The 18978-nt window shown below is 34.4% G+C and overlaps 2 protein-coding genes across 5 annotated transcripts in view; one reads left to right on the top strand and one right to left on the bottom strand.

Moving 5' to 3' along the window:
- LOC128230556 (rhombotin-1-like) overlaps positions 1–4077 on the top strand; it is a 56708-nt gene extending 52631 nt beyond the window's left edge. For all 3 annotated transcript variants that reach the window (XM_052942945.1, XM_052942946.1, XM_052942947.1), the window contains exon 6: positions 341–4077. In XM_052942945.1, coding sequence (XP_052798905.1) covers positions 341–530 — 190 coding nt within the window. In that variant the 3' untranslated portion in view covers positions 531–4077. The remainder of the gene's footprint in view (positions 1–340) is intronic.
- Positions 4078–7064: 2987 nt separating this feature from the next.
- LOC128230150 (protein YIPF3-like) lies at positions 7065–18158 on the bottom strand. Of its 2 annotated transcripts, XM_052942193.1 has the most exons (11): positions 18096–18158; positions 16104–16176; positions 15645–15727; positions 14526–14632; positions 14010–14148; positions 9962–10093; positions 9574–9696; positions 9136–9259; positions 8749–8844; positions 8060–8238; positions 7065–7451 (listed from the first exon to the last, which is right to left on the bottom strand). In XM_052942193.1, exons 1-10 carry the CDS (start codon positions 18129–18131, stop codon positions 8060–8062), a joined length of 1092 nt encoding a protein of 363 aa, XP_052798153.1. In that variant the 5' UTR covers positions 18132–18158; the 3' UTR covers positions 7065–7451. The 2 variants fall into 2 exon arrangements, with proteins under 2 accessions (XP_052798153.1, XP_052798154.1); XM_052942194.1 differs by lacking the exon at positions 8060–8238.
- Positions 18159–18978: the final 820 nt, after the last annotated feature.

The following is an 18978-nucleotide window of genomic DNA, read 5'->3' as shown; positions in this document are numbered from 1 at the left end:
CTGTCATTACTTTGCTTAATATTTAAACATATACCTCAAACTCCATGCAGTGGTTACTTCCCTTTCCTGTACAGCACTTTGTGCATTTCATGTGGACATGACCACTTTCAAAACATTAAAGATGAAGATTGAAGATATAAAGAAGAGTAAAACAGTTGGATAAATACAAAAAAATTCTTAAAGAGTTAATACCTGAAATCCAGCTATTGTTCATGTTTTTGTGTGGTTGAAGAAATCTTCACCACTCTTCAATAGAGATCACTGCAAAGATAATTGCATAAATACACATCAGTTTTAATTACATTTCAATTTTAGCATCTTTGTTTTTGTGTCATTACAGGTTCTGTGTTGGAGACAGATTTTTCTTGTGTGATAACAAAATTCTGTGTGAATATGACTATGAGGAGAGAATGGTGTTTGCCAACATGACTTACAACTACAATGCCCTGTCACAGATCAAGCGCCAGACAAACAGTTTAAGTGACGATCTTTCCAGTGGCTATGGAAGCCCAAGCCCGGGCTCGTTATAGGGGGATGGGACATGAAGTGACCTACCTACCGGTTTCTGTATTGTCATTATTGGAGATAGATATGATTGTGTTAAGCACACTGTGTATGTCAGGACTGGCCCATAGCCTGCATATTCCCGGTCAGGCAATGGTTGTGGAGGCATGTTTTTACTGGTTTAAAGGTTAGGGAAAGAGACTGTTATACAGTTTTCAATTCCAAGCTTGTCAATTTAATTGAAAAGATATTTCTCATTCATCAAATGTTGTTAAAAAAATAACACCACCGCAAAAATGAAATATTAATTTTCAGTATTTAAGTACAATCTACTATAAGGCTGTAAGACACTGAGCTTGGCAATACTGTTGCTTAGCAATTGTGTGTGCACTGTTGATCTTTACTTAAACAAAATATTCTTTTTATGAAATATATAATATGAAGTTAGTAATACTATTCTATGAACTAGAGTATTTGAGAAAATTGCTGATGTCTTTGTTTCAAATTCCAGGCTTTGCTTTCCTGAAAAAAAGGATTCAATATGTGTATTATTTTTTGGGGTCAATTCTTAGACTTAGAGCTGCTATCTATAAGTTCAAGGCAATGTGTACATTTGAAAGCAATCCCAAACCTTTTAAATTATTCTAAATATGTAAAAGGTTAATTGGTTGTGTATACAATAAAGTTATACAGTTTTATTGAATTGATTGTGTTAATATATTTCTTCAGCATTTTATTATTATAATTGTATTCCATGATTTACTGTTATTTTCTGTTGTTTATCAATTGGGTTATATATAAGTTGTTGAAAGGAAAATATAAAAATATGACTGTTTGATTTCATCAATTGTACCGTTATGGTAAAAACTGATGATATTGTTACATGTTTTATTGTTTGATCTAGTCTATATTAATATTGCATACATTAATGTGTTAAATCTCATGAATATTGCATACATTAATGTGTTATACATTAATGGGTTAAATCTCATGAATATTGCATACATTAATGAGTTTCATCTCATGAATATTGCACACATTGATGTATTAAATTTCATGAATATTGCATACATTTATGGGTTAAATCTCATGAATATTGCATACATTTATGGGTTAAATCTCATGAATATTGCATACATTAATGAGTTAAATCTCATGAATATTGCATACATTAATGGGTTAATTCTTATGAATATTGCATACATTTATGGGTTAAATCTCATGAATATTGCATACATTTTTTGGTTAAATCTCATGAATATTGCATACATTAATGGGTTAAATCTTATGAATATTGCATACATTAATGAGTTAAATTCCATGAATATTGCATATATGTGCTATTAAGGGGGACCAATTTTGCATAAGGGAGTTAACCATTCTCTGTTCACCATTTGTTGTACACTTTCAGTGAACTAGTAGACGGAGGCCTTTTCATTAAAAAACTTAGTTGTAAAGTGAAATCATATTTTAGTTATTTTGCTATGTATTGGTAAGAAGTGAACTAAGGCTATATTTTAAGTTGAATACACACTTGGGGAAATTGTTGCCATCTGGGAACTTTCTATAGGTTTTGTGAAATTACAACTAAGATTTTTAATGAAAAAGGCCCTTGAAGTAATATAAAACCTCATCTGTAGTTTTGGCATTTACTGTGAAACCCAAGATTTTTGAAACATTAGATTTCTTGAAAATGAACCTGTTTGTTTACACTGGAGTAAACTACATTAAAAGTATAGAGATTACATCTGCTTACGTTAGAAAGTTATAAATGATGATGGAGGCATACACATAGACTTGCATAAAACTTCAGGAATGGTTTTCTCATTGAATTTTTTCATTGCTGTAGATTCATTTCAAAGAGACCTCCTGTTTCATCAAATGTTCAAAGGTGGTATGTCATTCATCTATGGTAAGTGTTTTAGGTTTGTTTAGTTTTCATTTTTTCTAAGTTCCTCTTGAAAGAGTGATGCACTTTGAAACTCGCAAGATTCCAATTTGAAGACCTGTGCTAAAGCCTTGTTTAATTTGATAATTGCGTAGTGTGCTACAGCCAAGACTAGGTTTTATAGATGACAGGATGTTTACACAAAACTTCAGTGTCCGGATGAAAAACACCTGTTTAGCTTTGATTCCTTTTTTTACCTCCCAACTTACGTTTTAACTGCTTTTGATCAGTCTTTTAATACTTTAGCTTTTACTTGTACTATCGCTGTTGTTTTTCATTACAATTGCTGTGTATTTATTCTTTTAATTTGTATCGCTTAGGTTGCTAAATGTTGAAATCAGAATCCCAATCTGTGGAATTCTAAAGATAAGCTTGACTTGGTTGAACCCCAATGTTAAGATTTTCATGCCATATATGTACTTTCTCAGATTAATTATGTTCATTATTAAAAATAATGAAGCCGCCCTCAGACTCATGAATATGCAGTGCATATATAGGATTCTTACAACAAACCTGAAGGCATCACATGGTGAAATATCAAGTGCAGTGGATTTCTGAGAATCAGCAGTATAATTATTATTGTGAATTCTACTTTCCAAGATACTTATCATGCCCCTGCACACACAAAACTCGTCACTCACACTATAATTAATAAAAATTGAAGAACAGATCCTGGCCTTTAATATCTGTGTCATGCAATGCCCATCCTGCTGAGGAAACATAAACCGAGAAATGCAACTGCATGTCACATTAGTGTTTTTTGTGAAATTATTTCAAATGAGCATGGAGTGATTTGGATGGGAATTTTGTGCAATCGGAAGATCAAACAACGGCATAAATAGTTTAAGAGCATGCACGTTGCGATGTAACCACTATAATGGTTTAAAATTGTTGTTATTTTAGGCATATTGTAATCAGGTTTTGAAAGCGGGAGCTATTTAATTGTGGTCTAAATGTAATTAACATTGATGCCCGCACTGCATCTAGGATAAAAATGCCACTTAATTATAAACTTCACATTTACAGATTATAGATATCTCATCAGGTTTATATATACACAGTAGGCTTCCTACCCTAAAACACTTTTTTCATCTTACCTATTAAAGTTTTTGGAACAATAATTCACAACAATTTCCATTAACATTTACTTGTATCATGTCCAAGGGTGAGGCATGTATCCTAGTCAAGGAAATCCGAGAGATACTCTTTAATTGACCAGTCGCCAACGCAAATAATGCAATTTGTCGAGATCATTTGGCAAAGTTTTTAAGATAATCCATTTGGCAGTGCAACCATGTGCTTTTATTTATTGATAAAATATAATCCTGTTATTGGTCATCTGATTGTCTAATTGACAACTGCCCACTGGTCAATTATAAATTGTTAATATTATGCCATTGTAAATATTTCATTATTATTATTTGTTATAACTTCACATTCTTGTATAGTTTTGTGATGTTCAGATTTTAAAGTAAAGTAAAAGTATTATAAAATCTCTGAATTCCATGAGAGTGAACAGGCCACAATCTGTTTGCTTCCATTATCTTACTTACACTAACAGCATGTACATTGAAAACAGATTATTGTTTGTGATTATATCTGAATAAAAAAACATTGTTTTGGAATTGTATAGTTTTTTTATTGTATTAACTGTCACTAAGGTGACCATGTTAACCTTTGTTTAACCTTTGATCTAACAAGCTGTGGCATCGCAAGTTGCAGTTTTTGAGATGTTAATTTTATCTTATATTCATGATTTACTAATTCTATAGAAAAATACCATCTGATATTGCCACCTGTGTGGCATGTGGCAATTTGTCTCAGCTGTGAACCAATTTTTTTAAAAAATTTATGGTATTTTACGAGATTTCTTCTGTGCATGCGTGGTCATGGGCCAGCACTTCTGGTAGAAATGAATAAACGGGGTCTGTTTGTTTTCTTGGAAGTTATCTTTTGATAATAACATTCATTATACATCGCCACTTAAGTTCGTACACAGTGGAAACACATTCATTTATTTGTGGATTTACAGTCTTTTTATATTGTTGCCACACGTGGGGTAGCAAAAACAAAAGTGAAAAATGGCAATTTGCGAAAGGATAAAAACAAAGTTTGCACATGTAGTGAGCAATTAAAAAGATAAACTGTTCATGGAAAGCTTCATCTGCTAAACTTGCAAATAATGATGCATTGCGTCTTAATCAAACATGAAGGGACCTGCAGAAACTAGTGACAAGAATGAGGAAATTTTGGTCATTTTTTTCAAAGCTAATTAAAAATTTCCAAAGCAGAAAAAGGCTACAATCTGGACACAAATTTTAACCCTACATGTACATGCATTATTTAAGGATTGAACACATTTTCTCCTGCGTTTATGCCGTATGAACACAGTAGGGAACCCATAATTCCATGAATCAAACTATTGCTTTTAGCTCACCTGAGCACAAAGTGCTCAAGGTGAGCTATTGTGATCGGTTTATGTCCGGCGTCTGTCGTCCATTATTCGGCTTCAACAATTGGTTATAATCATCATCTTCTCCTTAACCGCTTGGACAATTTTAATGAAACTTCATAGGAATGATCCTTGGTTGGTGCTTTTTCAGAAGTGTTTAAAGAAATGAATTCCATGCAGAGCTATGGTTGCAATGGCAACCTAAAGGAAAAGCCTCAACAATTGGTTATAATCATCATCTTCTCGTAAACCGCTTGGACAATTTTAATGAAACTTGAGAGGAATGATCCTTGGTTGGTGCTTTTTCAAAATTGTTTAAAGAAATGAATTCCATGCAGAACTCTACTCTAGTTGCCATGGCAACTTAAAGGAAAAACTACAAAACTGTTTTTGGCAAAAACTATGAGGCCTAGTGCTTCAATATTTGTAGTGTAACATTTGTCTATTGGTTATCTACCATGTTTATTCAAATTATGCCCCTGGAGAAAAATTGGCCTCACCCCGTGGGTTACAAGTTCATTATAAATACATTTTGTTAAAATCTGATAGTTATGTAAAGTTTACTCTTGAAGCAAGGGCAGCAAGTCTTGCTATATGGTCTCCTTTTTGTTGGAGATTGCACTACTTTCTATTTTTAGTAACAAGGGAATAGATTTTAAATTTTATTAAGTCTTCAACAGAGTCACTTCTAAGGTATTTCTTTTTCTTTTTTACTTAATGATAAATTTAATAATCAGACTTTTCCATTGAACTTCAAGTAGATTATTGTAAACTTCATGTAGATTATTCTAAGCTAAAATCTTATCTTTTGTGTGGATAGTGAATAAGCCTTATATAACAAAGAATTGATTCTAAAAATTTGAAGGAAGGTGAAGTTGTCCTAGATGGACAAAGAGATAATATCAGTTGAAGGTGCAGATTGTGTACTGATAATTGATTTTTAGAGCTTAAGGCAGTTTATTGATTTTATTGGATGGTGCACTGTTTGTTGTTATATATAATTCTGTCAGTGCGCAGGCAATTGAACGAAGTCCTGTCAGTGTGCAGGCAATTGAACAAAGTCCTGTCAGTGTGCAGGTATCTGTATCAAGTGCTGTCAGTGTGCAGACAACTGAACAAAGTCCTGTCAGTCTGCAGGTATGAGAATCAAATTTTGTCAGTGTGCAGTCAATCATTAAGTCCTGTCAGTGTGCAGGCAACTAAAGAAAGTCCTGTCAGTGTGCAGTCAATCACCAAGTCCTGTCAGTGTGCAGGAAACTGTGACAAGTCCTGTCAGCGTGCAGGCAACTGTGACAAGTCCTGTCAGTGATTATCCAGGCAACATGTTTGACCAGTATGTTTTTCAATATTCTTTGAGAACAAATATCAAGCTATATTGATTACAAAGGTTAAACTCTTTTACTCAGGTGAGCGATTTGGGGCCATCATGGCCCTCTTGTTTATATTTTACTCGCTTGAACTACTGCATTCATACAGCATAAACACTTGAACTACTGCATTCACACAAGAAAAAGGCAACCATTACTTACATTTAAATTTTAAATAATTATTTATTACGATTTAAAAATTGCAGTATCTTCTTCAGTTGAGTATTTGTTATTATAGAAGTCAAATTAACCGTCAACATGTTGGCATAAAAGAGTAGCTGATAATTGTAACGTCTTATATTATTGGTTAAATGATGTTGCGCTAATCCAATCGGAGCACAATATTGAATTGAACAATGAAGTCATTACTCCTTGAGTGTTGTACAATATGAACATCATGTTTAACTTATACAAAGGTTTAGGCAAATGTAAATATATATCATTATATCCAATATTTGACCTTTCATCATTTTTTGCAACACTGTCACAAATGTCATGAACATTCATTTTATTTTTAAAATCCTTTTAAAGGCAGGACACATTTACAGTCCACATCTTATAAGAAATAATCTGGTATGCATGTATACAGGATACCTTGAGTTTGACCTTTATGTGACCATGACCTTCCAGTTAATGAACATGTAAAGTAGTAATGCAGTTAATGAAATAACCAAGGCAGAAGAGTTCAAATTTCTATGCTTGAAAAGAGGCCCCGATTCAAAGCAGCCATTGTGGTCAGTATTGGGAAGTTAATTTAACTATTTAAACTTGTTTAAATAGATAACAGTTAAGATATATTTCAATCAATAAATTTAATATCACAGAATAATGACATTCAAAAAGCAAATTCATGAGAAAAGCTTAAAGCCATGATCTAAACAAAAGAAACAAACAAAAGAAAATTCATATGATCCCTATTTACAACTGACAAATAAGTTCATGTAAGTTTGATGTGATCAGTAGAGAGAATGTCAAACTGGTATTTACACAGAGCAAATTGATTTCAAACATGAAACTCCACAAAGGTGACAATAGTTTCAATGCCCTTAACAAAGTCTGTATCAGTTTGCATGTTAAGACCATCATGTGAAGGCATTCCTTTGCCGTGTCGGGACCTGCTAATGTCGTTGAGCACACGTGGTGAGATGGATTTCCCTTCTTGGTTGGACGTCTCAGACAGCTACAAGTAGAAAATCAAAATGTTCCATCTTGCCTATTATTTGCACTGATTAAACATATGATGTTCTGACACAAACTGTTAATCATGAGCTCTTATAAGGGAAGTGAGTTAAAGTACTATTTAAAAAAGTATAAAGGCATGTTTAGAATATATTGTTTTCATTTCATATTACGTAAACACATATTTAGTACATACCATATAGTATTACTTGTTTATCATTATGGCAGTAAACGGTCACTATAAGCTACTTCTCTTCAGTCATTCAAAATACTTCATCTCACTATTTTCACATACATTTTACAAATTAAGATTATAAACACTTGTTAATGATAAATGGAAATACAACAGTCACAGTCGGAGAGAAAATTGGGTACAATATAAATTGCTTTATATATCAAAATATCAAAGCTATTTCTTAGAAGAAATGACAATGATAGAGATGGTTAATAAGAAAGATCCATTAATAAAAGCATAACCCAACACCAAGAGTTAAATTATGCTTCAACCACACGCATTAAACACCAGAACCAGATTAGTTTGACCACATGCAAAACCAAAGACACCGGGTCACTGAGGTTAGTACAGAGGGTGACCGAATTCCCAAGTACCTAAGCTGGCCCAGCTGGGTCAGTCTCGACTGCTTTGTTTAATGATTCAATGATCTTGTCATCGCCAACTGCTTTATTTAACGGCTCATTGACTAATGCATCTTTCACAGTCTCATTAACAGCTTGTACTACTGACTTGGCTACTTGCCGAACAGCCTCAGTAACCTTCAGGCCAACATCTACAATAACGAGTTCATTTTGATTACGTCTTTTAATCAGCGAGTTTATGCATGATTTTAAACCTTGAAGTTAATTGGCTTTAATAAATCCAATGTCAAATTAAGGTTGCCATCTTATTGAATTCATCTCATTTCCATGTCTGGCAATCTCATATTACACATTATCATTTGAAGGGGTTGTCACTTACTGATTACTAATAAGTAGAATGAAGGACTCAAATTATGTTATAGGTAAGGTTATTGCAGTTTGTATCAATATGTTTGTTCAAAAATATGGTTTAAATTTTATAAATTCTCTCTACAATTAACCACTTTCAAATGAAACATAATTAGTATAGTGTCACCAGGCATCCAACATTGAGTAAAGGATGCCTTATATTCATGCATAAGAGTGGCCACAATAAAAAATACAATTAGAATGTTTTAGTACCAAACTTCACAATAACTCTATTTCATACTAATGTAAAGTCACCACTCTAGACACATAGGGCTATAAATCTGTCAACGTACCTGCCTCAGCTGCTGGAGAACCGTCTCCATTGACAACGGAATTCTCTACCATCCTCACCTGCTGGTTGTCATGCGAGGCAAACACCTCAGACAGATCTGGTGGGAAAATGAAATCATTTTGCAGATGGTTATAAGAATTATTCACTTGATAATTTCAAAACATAATGTTTAAATTTCAATCTTAACAAAACCAAACACACCTAACACTTACCTGTGCAACAGCGGGTGACTTGTTTATATTGTTGTTTTTTTGTTCAAATTTAATCATAAACTTATATTAAATATTTAGTGACAAACCATTTCTATTACTTTCAAATTTAACCAATATTCTATAATATTGACTTTTTCACCGTTCACACCGGTTTAATTACACCACTTTAACATTACCTTCAACAATCTGGTGATAGGCAAAGTGCAGGTAAAGCAGGAAGAGAAGATTAAGTGCGGTGACAGCTCCACACACAATCAAACGCTGTGTTTGCCCGTGGGTCCGTGACAGTATGATAGACACCTGCCATAGAAAAAGGCTCACATATAAACAAACCCAATCAAACATTTTGTCTGCCAGAGGATCTGCAATAGTATGATAGATACCTGCCATAAAATAGGCTCATATACAATAACACAGTATGTGATTGGCTCAACTTTTTGCTGAAAATGCCTATGCTGCCAGTGTTTACAGGTTAGACAATAAAGATATAATGTCATGAATGGGTTTCCATTATGCCATGATTTTTATATCTTTAACCATGCTAAACTTTTGAATGTAGATCTTCAGTGTGAATTCCAGTAAACATGGACACATTAAAAAAAATTGTCACGCACCATTCTGAGTGTGGAGAGTCCCCCTAGCACTGCCCAAAGGGAGTAGAAGAAGAGATGGTCATGTGATGTGTGGATGATCGTCCCGAGAAATATCACCAGGCAGTGACTTCCCAAACCATAACCCTGGGGAGAGTAGTGTGTGATTACATAGCAACTCAAACGTAAACAAATTATGCACTAAATCTTTAATTAAAATATCAATGTATTACAGCTAATATATCATACCATTGAACTTTAAGTGCATGAAATATTTTTCAAATAGGACATGAAACGAAAGAACTCCTGTCCTTTTTTTGAAGTAAAGAATTCAAATACTGTTCATGACTTTACATGTTAATAAAACATACAAAATGTTCAACCAGTGTAAGCCTCAATGAGCCATCCTTACCATCATGGAGAGTATCTGTATGAGGGCGAGGTGGGTGTTACACACATACGAGAGAACCCAGATAAGCCCCGAGGCCCCCAGCCAGTAGGTGAAACAAACACCAAATGCTGTACCCATCAGGGTTCCCTCCTCCTGTAAAACCAATCACTTCTTAAATAGTTGGTACAATTAGATCTAAATTGACTATCAATGTAAACTATACATAAAATTTTGATTTTGAAGTATCGTAGTAAAAATACATAATATAAATAATAGTAAACTCCTTAAACTGTTAGGACTTCACTATTTTAGCTTTATGCTAATGCAAACATTGGTCTGAATGCTTTAATACATGTATTTCACAAATGACCAAGATGTTAAACCCAAGAATTTTCCTTAAATAAAGGGAATTGCTGCCCATATACTATGCAAATGGAAAGTGCAAACACATGTGTAAAGAACTATATATGCAAATAATATACTTTATACAGTGTCAGTGATATCAGAGCAAAAGAAATTGGCACACTGATAATCAGACAAAAACAATACTTTGTCAATACATGTATCTTGACCTGTTATAATGCATGTATCTTGACAAGATATGTGTATATATCAACCTTTGAAAAATGTGTATCTGACCAGTGACTTTTCTTGTATATCTCGACCTGTGATAATATGATTATCTTGACCTGTGACAGTACTTATATATCTCAACCTGCGATAATATAAGTATCTTGACCTGCAACAATACATGTATATCTTGACCTCTGATAACATGTGTATCTTGACCTGTGACAATACTTGTATATCTTGACCTGTGACAATATACTTGTATATCTTACCCTATAATAATACTAGTATATCTAGACCTGCAACAATACATGCATATCTTGACCTCTGATAACATGTGTATCTTGACCTGAGACAATACTTGTATATCTTGACCTGTGACAATATACTTGTATATCTTGCCCTATGATAATACTAGTATATCTAGACCTGCAACAATACATGTAAATCTTGACCTGTGATAACACATGTATCTTGACCTGTAACAATACTTGTATTTTGACCAGTGATAACTTGAGTATCTTGTACTGTAAAAATACTTGTATCTTGACCTGTGATAACATGTGTTTCTTGTCCTGTAAAAACATGCGTATCCCAACCTGAGATTACACATGTATATCAAACTATGACAATACCTGTCTCTTGACATGTGATACTATGCGTATATTGACCATTGAGAATATCATATGTGTATATCGAACTATAATGTATCTTGACCTGTGACAATACATGTATCTGGACCTGTGACAATACATGTATTTGGACCTGTGACAATACATGTATTTGGACCTGTGAATTTACATTATTTAGACCTGTGACAATACATGTATCTGGACCTGTGACAATACATGTAATTGGACCTGTGAATTTACATTATTTAGACCTGTGACAATACATGTATCTGGACCTGTGACAATATGTGTATCTTGACCTGTGACAATATGTGTATTTGGACCTGTGACAATACATGTATCTGGACCTGTGACAATACATGTATCTGGACCTGTGACATCACATTATTTAGACCTGTGACAACACATGTATCTTGACCTGTGACAATACATGTATCTGGACCTGTGACAATACATGTATCTGGACCTGTGACATCACATTATTTAGACCTGTGACAACACATGTATCTTGACCTGTGACAATACATGTATCTGGACCTGTGACATCACATTATTTAGACCTGTGACAACACATGTATCTTGACCTGTGACAACACATGTATCTTGACCTGTGACAATACATGTATCTGGACCTGTGACAATATGTGTATCTGGACCTATGACAATACATGTATCTGGACCTGTGACAATACATGTATCTGGACCTGTGACAATACATGTATCTGGACCTGTGACAATATGTGTATCTTGACCTATGACAATACATGTATCTTGACCTATGACAATACATGTATCTTGACCTATGACAATCTGGACCTGTGACAATACATGTATCTGGACCTGTGACAATATGTGTATCTTGACCTATGACAATACATGTATCTTGACCTATGACAATACATGTATCTTGACCTATGACAATACATGTATCTGGACCTATGACAATACATGTATCTGGACCTGTGACAATATGTGTATCTGGATCTGTGACAATATGTGTATCTGGACCTGTGACAATATGTGTATCTGGATCTGTGACAATATGTGTATCTGGACCTGTGACATTACATGTATCTGGACCTGTGACAATATGTGTATCTGGATCTGTGACAATATGTGTATCTGGACCTGTGACAATATGTGTATCTGGACCTGTGACAATATGTGTATCTGGACCTGTGACAATATGTGTATCTGGACCTGTGACAATATGTGTATCTGGATCTGTGACAATATGTGTATCTGGACCTGTGACAATATGTGTATCTGGATCTGTGACAATATGTGTATCTGGACCTGTGACATTACATGTATCTGGACCTGTGACAATACATGTATCTGGATCTGTGACAATATGTGTATCTGGACCTGTGACATTACATGTATCTGGACCTGTGACAATACATGTATCTGGACCTGTGACAATATGTGTATCTTGACCTATGACAATGCATGTATCTTGACCTATGACAATACATGTATCCGGACCTGTGACATTACATTATTTAGACCTGTGACAATACATGTATCTGGACCTATGACAATACATGTATCTGGACCTGTGACAATATGTGTATCTGGACCTGTGACATTACATGTATCTTGACCTATGACAATACATGTATCTGGACCTGTGATAATACATGTATCTGGACCTGTGACAATATGTGTATCTGGACCTGTGACATTACATGTATCTTGACCTGTGACAATACATGTATCTGGACCTGTGACAATATGTGTATCTGGACCTGTGACAATACATGTATCTGGACCTGTGACAATACATGTATCTGGACCTGTGACAATATGTGTATCTTGACCTATGACAATGCATGTATCTGGACCTATGACAATACATGTATCTGGACCTGTGACATTACATTATTTAGACCTGTGACAATACATGTATCTGGACCTATGACAATACATGTATCTGGACCTGTGACAATACATGTATCTTGACCTATGACAATACATGTATCTTGACCTATGACAATACATGTATCTGGACCTGTGACAATACATGTATCTGGACCTGTGACAATACATGTATCTTGACCTATGACAATACATGTATCTTGACCTATGACAATACATGTATCTGGACCTGTGACAATACATGTATCTGGACCTGTGACAATACATGTATCTGGACCTGTGACAATACATGTATCTTGACCTATGACAATACATGTATCTGGACCTGTGACATTACATTATTTAGACCTGTGACAATACATGTATCTGGACCTATGACAATACATGTATCTGGACCTGTGACAATATGTGTATCTGGACCTGTGACATTATGTGTATCTGGACCTGTGACATTACATGTATCTGGACCTGTGACATTACATTATTTAGACCTGTGACAATACATGTATCTTGACCTATGACAATACATGTATCTGGACCTGTGATAATACATGTATCTGGACCTGTGACAATATGTGTATCTGGACCTGTGACATTACATGTATCTTGACCTATGACATTACATGTATCTTGACCTGTGACAATACATGTATCTGGACCTGTGACAATATGTGTATCTGGACCTGTGACATTACATGTTTCTTGACTTATTACAATACATGTATCTTGACCTATGACAATACATGTATCTGGACCTGTGACAATACATGTATCCTGACCTGTGACAATACATGTATCTGCACCTGAGACAATAACTGTATCTCTACCTTCGATAAAACAGGTATCTTGAATTATGCCAATACATGTCTCTAGATATGTGACATGTCCATCTGGACCTGAAACAATAAATTTATTTTGACCTGTTTTAGTGTAATGGACAAAATTATACAGGGATTGTGTAACAGATACATTTTAAAGCTACTGACCACTCTATGTTCAGCTGTCTTCATCTGGAAGAGCAGGAGGGCAATGAGAGTAAAGATGATCATGAAGGGGCCATACAGTTCCCGAGGCACCCGCTGACGATCTGATGTCGGCCGCTGGGGCATAAATGACATTAACAACCTGAAATATAGAAATAAGTGAAACTGTCAAGATTCATGTATAAATTACTGTTAACACAAACTTTTACTATAAATTAGACAAATACATAATATATATTACCAGTGTCAGACTACCTTCTTATTATGGAATAAAATTCATTTCTGAAACAATTGTAATTATTAAGATAAAATATCAAATTATAAAACATTACATTAAAATTGTTACTTATAAAGTAAATCATTAAGAAGAGTTTTGTATACCGTAATGCTTATTGTTATTATGTATGTATACACACAAATATGTACAACTGCCAATCAAGAGGTGAAATTGAAAGGTTCTGTGTGACATCAAATTAAAAGCATATAAAACATTTTCACATTCACTGCCTAGAAATGTACCTTGATCTGACTTCATGTGGTTCAACATTGAAATATGGTCGAAGAATGTCCAAGTTTCCATAAATGTTCCATGCTTTTGTTGCCTTCTCTCTGCCGGACTGCCACATCTAGTAAAACAATACCATAAATACTTAAGTACATATATATATATAATTCAATATGTATTTACATACATGTACAATAATGTTGTATGCTATGCTTGCACTAAATTAAAGAAACTAAAGTCCTAAATCTTATGCAGATTATAAGATATTGTTCATTTGTAATACATTGGTGACTGTCTGACTGAATAAAATAAATTGAACCACTAGCATATTTGAATATTGCATGTTTGTATTGTAGATAATATCAATGTAGTGGTTATTTTCTTTGTAATGCACAATAACATGCAATAGATTAAAGATGCACTCTTACTCCCAAATAAGATTTACCACAATTAATAAATATTCCAAAGAAGATGAATAAATGTCTAAAACAAGGGTTCTTATGAAGGATACAGAGTTGAATTTGAAAGAACTACGCATAAAACACCGTATTTCTACCTTATGAGTCTTAAGTAGACCACAGTAAATCTTTTAGCAATCACCAATCATTTTATATGTTTGAGCTTTCTGCTATTAAATACACGGTTACGATCTAGTTATCAGTAATAAATGCATTATTTAGTAAGTAGTTAAAGGTTTATCAGTCAAAATTTATGTTTGTTACACATGTGTATGTATTGATTTTGAATAAGAGTGTCACTTTTAATATTAAATTACAGTTTAATTATATATCCAGTGGGTTTTTTTCGGCCTTTTTTCAAATTCAGCCCCATTCCCCTCCTTAAAAGTATATATTTTTCCCCTACCCGAGTAAAAAAAAATCCATTTAATAATGTTTATATCTAAAAATATATTTATTATATATTACTTTTTTTGAAGCATTGACCTCTAAATATTAAGCAAATGTAGCAAATATAGAGCTATATGAATCATATTAATGTGTTCCCCTTTTCGCCAAAACGACGCTATCTTTCCTCTATCAAATGGCCCCGACACCATTTCCTTCTATGTGGGAAAAACACTGATACCAGATAGGTTACAGCGAAATTTGTTGATGGAAAAGGTGAGTATTTACCATGTTTGTTACATTGTCATGTAACCGCTGTTTCATGGAGTCCATGTAAGTCCCCGGCTTTTCTGCTCTGTCAGGGTCTGCACCTGTTACAATAAACAAAACAAAAGAATTATTTTAACTTTAAAAATCGCTGTTTTAGATTCATTGTTAATATTTTTAAAAATATAACAAGCATCACAAGCAACTGCCAATGCTGGTTATGTTTTTCTTAGTTGGACGAAAGTTTTAACTTCAAAAATGAGCTTCATTGAAGCACACGTTATGGACCAAAGGTTAAAGTTTTTGCATGAAACAACAACCACTGTATATGATACAAAAGCTATGAAAATTCTGATTTTTTTTAAAACAGGCAAAGACATAAAGACATGAAAGTATTCAAATAAACATTTCTAGCTAAATCACAAGTGTTATTACTAGCTTCCCTTTTGACATGTGAGTTGAATATTAACTAAAGGGTACCTTTTGGTGAAAAGCTGGTTTCATAATCAGAATGGTCACTGCCTGCCATGTCATCTAAATCCACTACAGCGTTCTGAAATGTAATCAAGACTTAAATTAATGCTCTAGTTGTGACCAGAGGTGTTGCAAGAAACAGAGAACTAAACAGACCATCCCAAATACACCATAGATTGGCAGATGATACAGACAATATTCAAAGATCATAGAGCCCAGCTTCAAATATCATAGAGCCGAGCAGCAGACCATACAGCCCAGATCAGTGGATGATCAAAAAAATAGACTGAAAGACAATATGTCAGAGATTGCATGCCGGCCACATAAAAAGACAATACGACCCAGATTGCGTAATCTATCAACTTATCTGGGTCCTACTAGATCTCCCAATCTGAGGCATATAGAATATACGGTAGTATAATATGGCAGTCAGGGCAGTGTGGTCTTTCAATCAGGGCATTTTGATCTTCAAATTTAATCTGGCCCATATCCTACGTCAATCTGGATTGTTTGGTCTTTAAATCTTGCCCATATTTTGAGGGGTGAAAGGGAAAAGGTTCTAAGTGACATTATATAAAGAAGCAGATAGAACCTTTTCGCTTTCACCCCTCGATTTGTGCTGTAACAAAAATTGTTTCCTGTTCTTTGACCAACCCTTCATTTTGCATATGACATTATTTAAAAAAAACAATCTTGACCTATCTACCATGAAAAATAGCAGTGAAATCAGAAAATGAATAATTTCGGTGTAAATAGAAAGCCAAATGATGTAACAGTTTTTTGGATGTACAACATTTTTAAAAAGATATATTATTTGAATACTAGTGATGATGTTTACAATAACAAACAACTGTCAAACCGACTCAAATTGGGAATGGCTTGTTTCTATCCTTAAGACTAGTCTAAAATAATAGACGTGTTATACGGCATTCTTCCAATCCCTAACGTCTAAACGGGAATGTGCAAAAAACGGAGGTGTTTTAAAAATATTGAAATTGTTTTAAGTGAAGTATTTTATGGTTGAAATGATCATAAAGAGTTATATTCATATTTTACCATGTAAGTGAAATGTTATTTTGCACTAAACAAGCATTTAATGCATTAAAACAAGTTGTTTACCTTTCCAATAAAATGAAAGTTGACTGACACAGACAACAATTATGCGAAGGGAACAACTCGATACAATCGTAATAGCTCGGCCTCCTCCGACAAAGCTTCGAGATAGACCTCGTTATACAATCGTAACAACTCGGCCATGGCCGAAATGTTCCGAGCGATTTAAAACTGTTCCCTAAAGCCTTGCAGGTGCCCTTCATGTATATATAGTTATGTTTTGACAGAATGAAATGAAAAAAAAGCTGTCAAACTCATAATTATAAGTTGGATATTTATTTTTTTGTGTGCAGAACTAATATAAAATAACATTATCTGGTACTATTTCTTTTACGTGAAGGATTTGCCATATCAAAAATCTAAAAAAAATCTGTCAAAGTACAATTATTTTGACTATCCTTAAGACATGCATATCTTCTAGAACCAGGAACACATTTTTTTATTTTATAGCGCATAATTTATGATTAATTTGTGAATGCAATGACAAACAATCTGTCAATCATGGCTATAACACATTTATTGTCAATATCAAGACCAAGATAACACTACAGTATTTCCAAATTTGACTCATTGTGACCCCAAATGTATCAATCAGAAGTTGGACACTGCCATCAACGTCCTCTGGATATATATGTAGTGAAAACTACTATGATTATTGAAGTGTTCTACTTAAGCATGAACAAAAAGCATTTAACTTAAGTCTCAATAATAGTGAATTAACATTCTTGATCGATATTTGAGTCTTGAAAATCTGATTTTTTAAGACTGAATCACTGATAACATTTCATTTTCACGTGCAATTTCAATTAATAAAAAACATAGCTTGCCATTACATGGTGTTAGATAATTGATAGTCGCTGCTTACGCTTAGAAACACGTACAAACCTGCTGAGATTTCCACGTATGAGACGTGTCAGCCATACTTGTGCAATATTATGCCTTACTGTGCTAAGCAGCAGACAACAGTTTTCGGTGTAGGTGGAAATACGGTTTGATTATATCTGTCGATGATTTAGTGGGTGAATAGGGTAATTCAAGTTTAGCTTAACTAAATTGTTGTATGTATGTATTTCTTAAGACCTTACGCTCAAGGATAACCCGTGATAGTGCAAGCACTTATTTCCAACGGGGTCCTTTTTTTTGCTGAAGATACATCCTACAGTACACTAGCTCTCTTACGAAGAGACCCCTTACTTCTTTTACGTGCTCGGTGTAAAGCACCGATACACGGGGTACAACTTTCCTGAGTTAAACCAGTACTGAGTACACCACTTTTCCAAGCAAATCTGAAACCCAATGGCACGTACATGCATATTTTGACAAGAAGGCGAATTAAAATTTACATTTAAAGAATTGCCATGCAATGTTACACCAACAAGAACATTTGCAAAGGTGATTCAAGAAGATGTGCACTGCCACTCGTACGTGCTGGGCTTGAACAGTAATTATCGGCGATTGCACACCCAACACCGGACATCCAAAGAAATTTCCGTGCACTGCCACCCATGACGGGCTTAAACAGGCAGTCTCGGCGTGTGCACGGCTTATACAATATGCTTGGAAATTTCAGACATTCATCTTTTTGAAACAAGTGGTAAAGATGTTAAATTGGGACTATATCAGTTTCAGATCTTTGGCCTTAGTCACATCCTCACAATTGTCTTGGTCATTGTTATCATCTTGATATTGACCCTGAGCCGGGTCATTTTACAATATGTTTGTGGTTCAACCACGTTCGGAACTCACCAGTCTCTAATAGTGAAGCTCT

The sequence above is a fragment of the Mya arenaria genome, chromosome 4 (genome assembly GCF_026914265.1).
Source record: "Mya arenaria isolate MELC-2E11 chromosome 4, ASM2691426v1".
Taxonomy (NCBI): Eukaryota; Metazoa; Mollusca; class Bivalvia; order Myida; family Myidae; genus Mya; species Mya arenaria.
The sequence above is the reverse complement of the archived record's forward strand: the minus strand, read 5'-3'. Positions and strand labels throughout refer to the sequence as shown.

Bases quoted from the DNA above. Each gene is read 5' to 3' on its own strand.
- LOC128230150 (XM_052942193.1), bottom strand. From the start codon at position 18,131: ATGGCTGACACGTCTCATACGTGGAAATCTCAGCAG. The intron at 14,149-14,525 runs GTACATTTCTAG...TCTATATTTCAG, and splicing joins CCACATGAAGTCAGATCAAG to GTTGTTAATGTCATTTATGC. The intron at 8,239-8,748 runs GTACGTTGACAG...TCGTTATTGTAG, and splicing joins TTCTCCAGCAGCTGAGGCAG to ATGTTGGCCTGAAGGTTACT.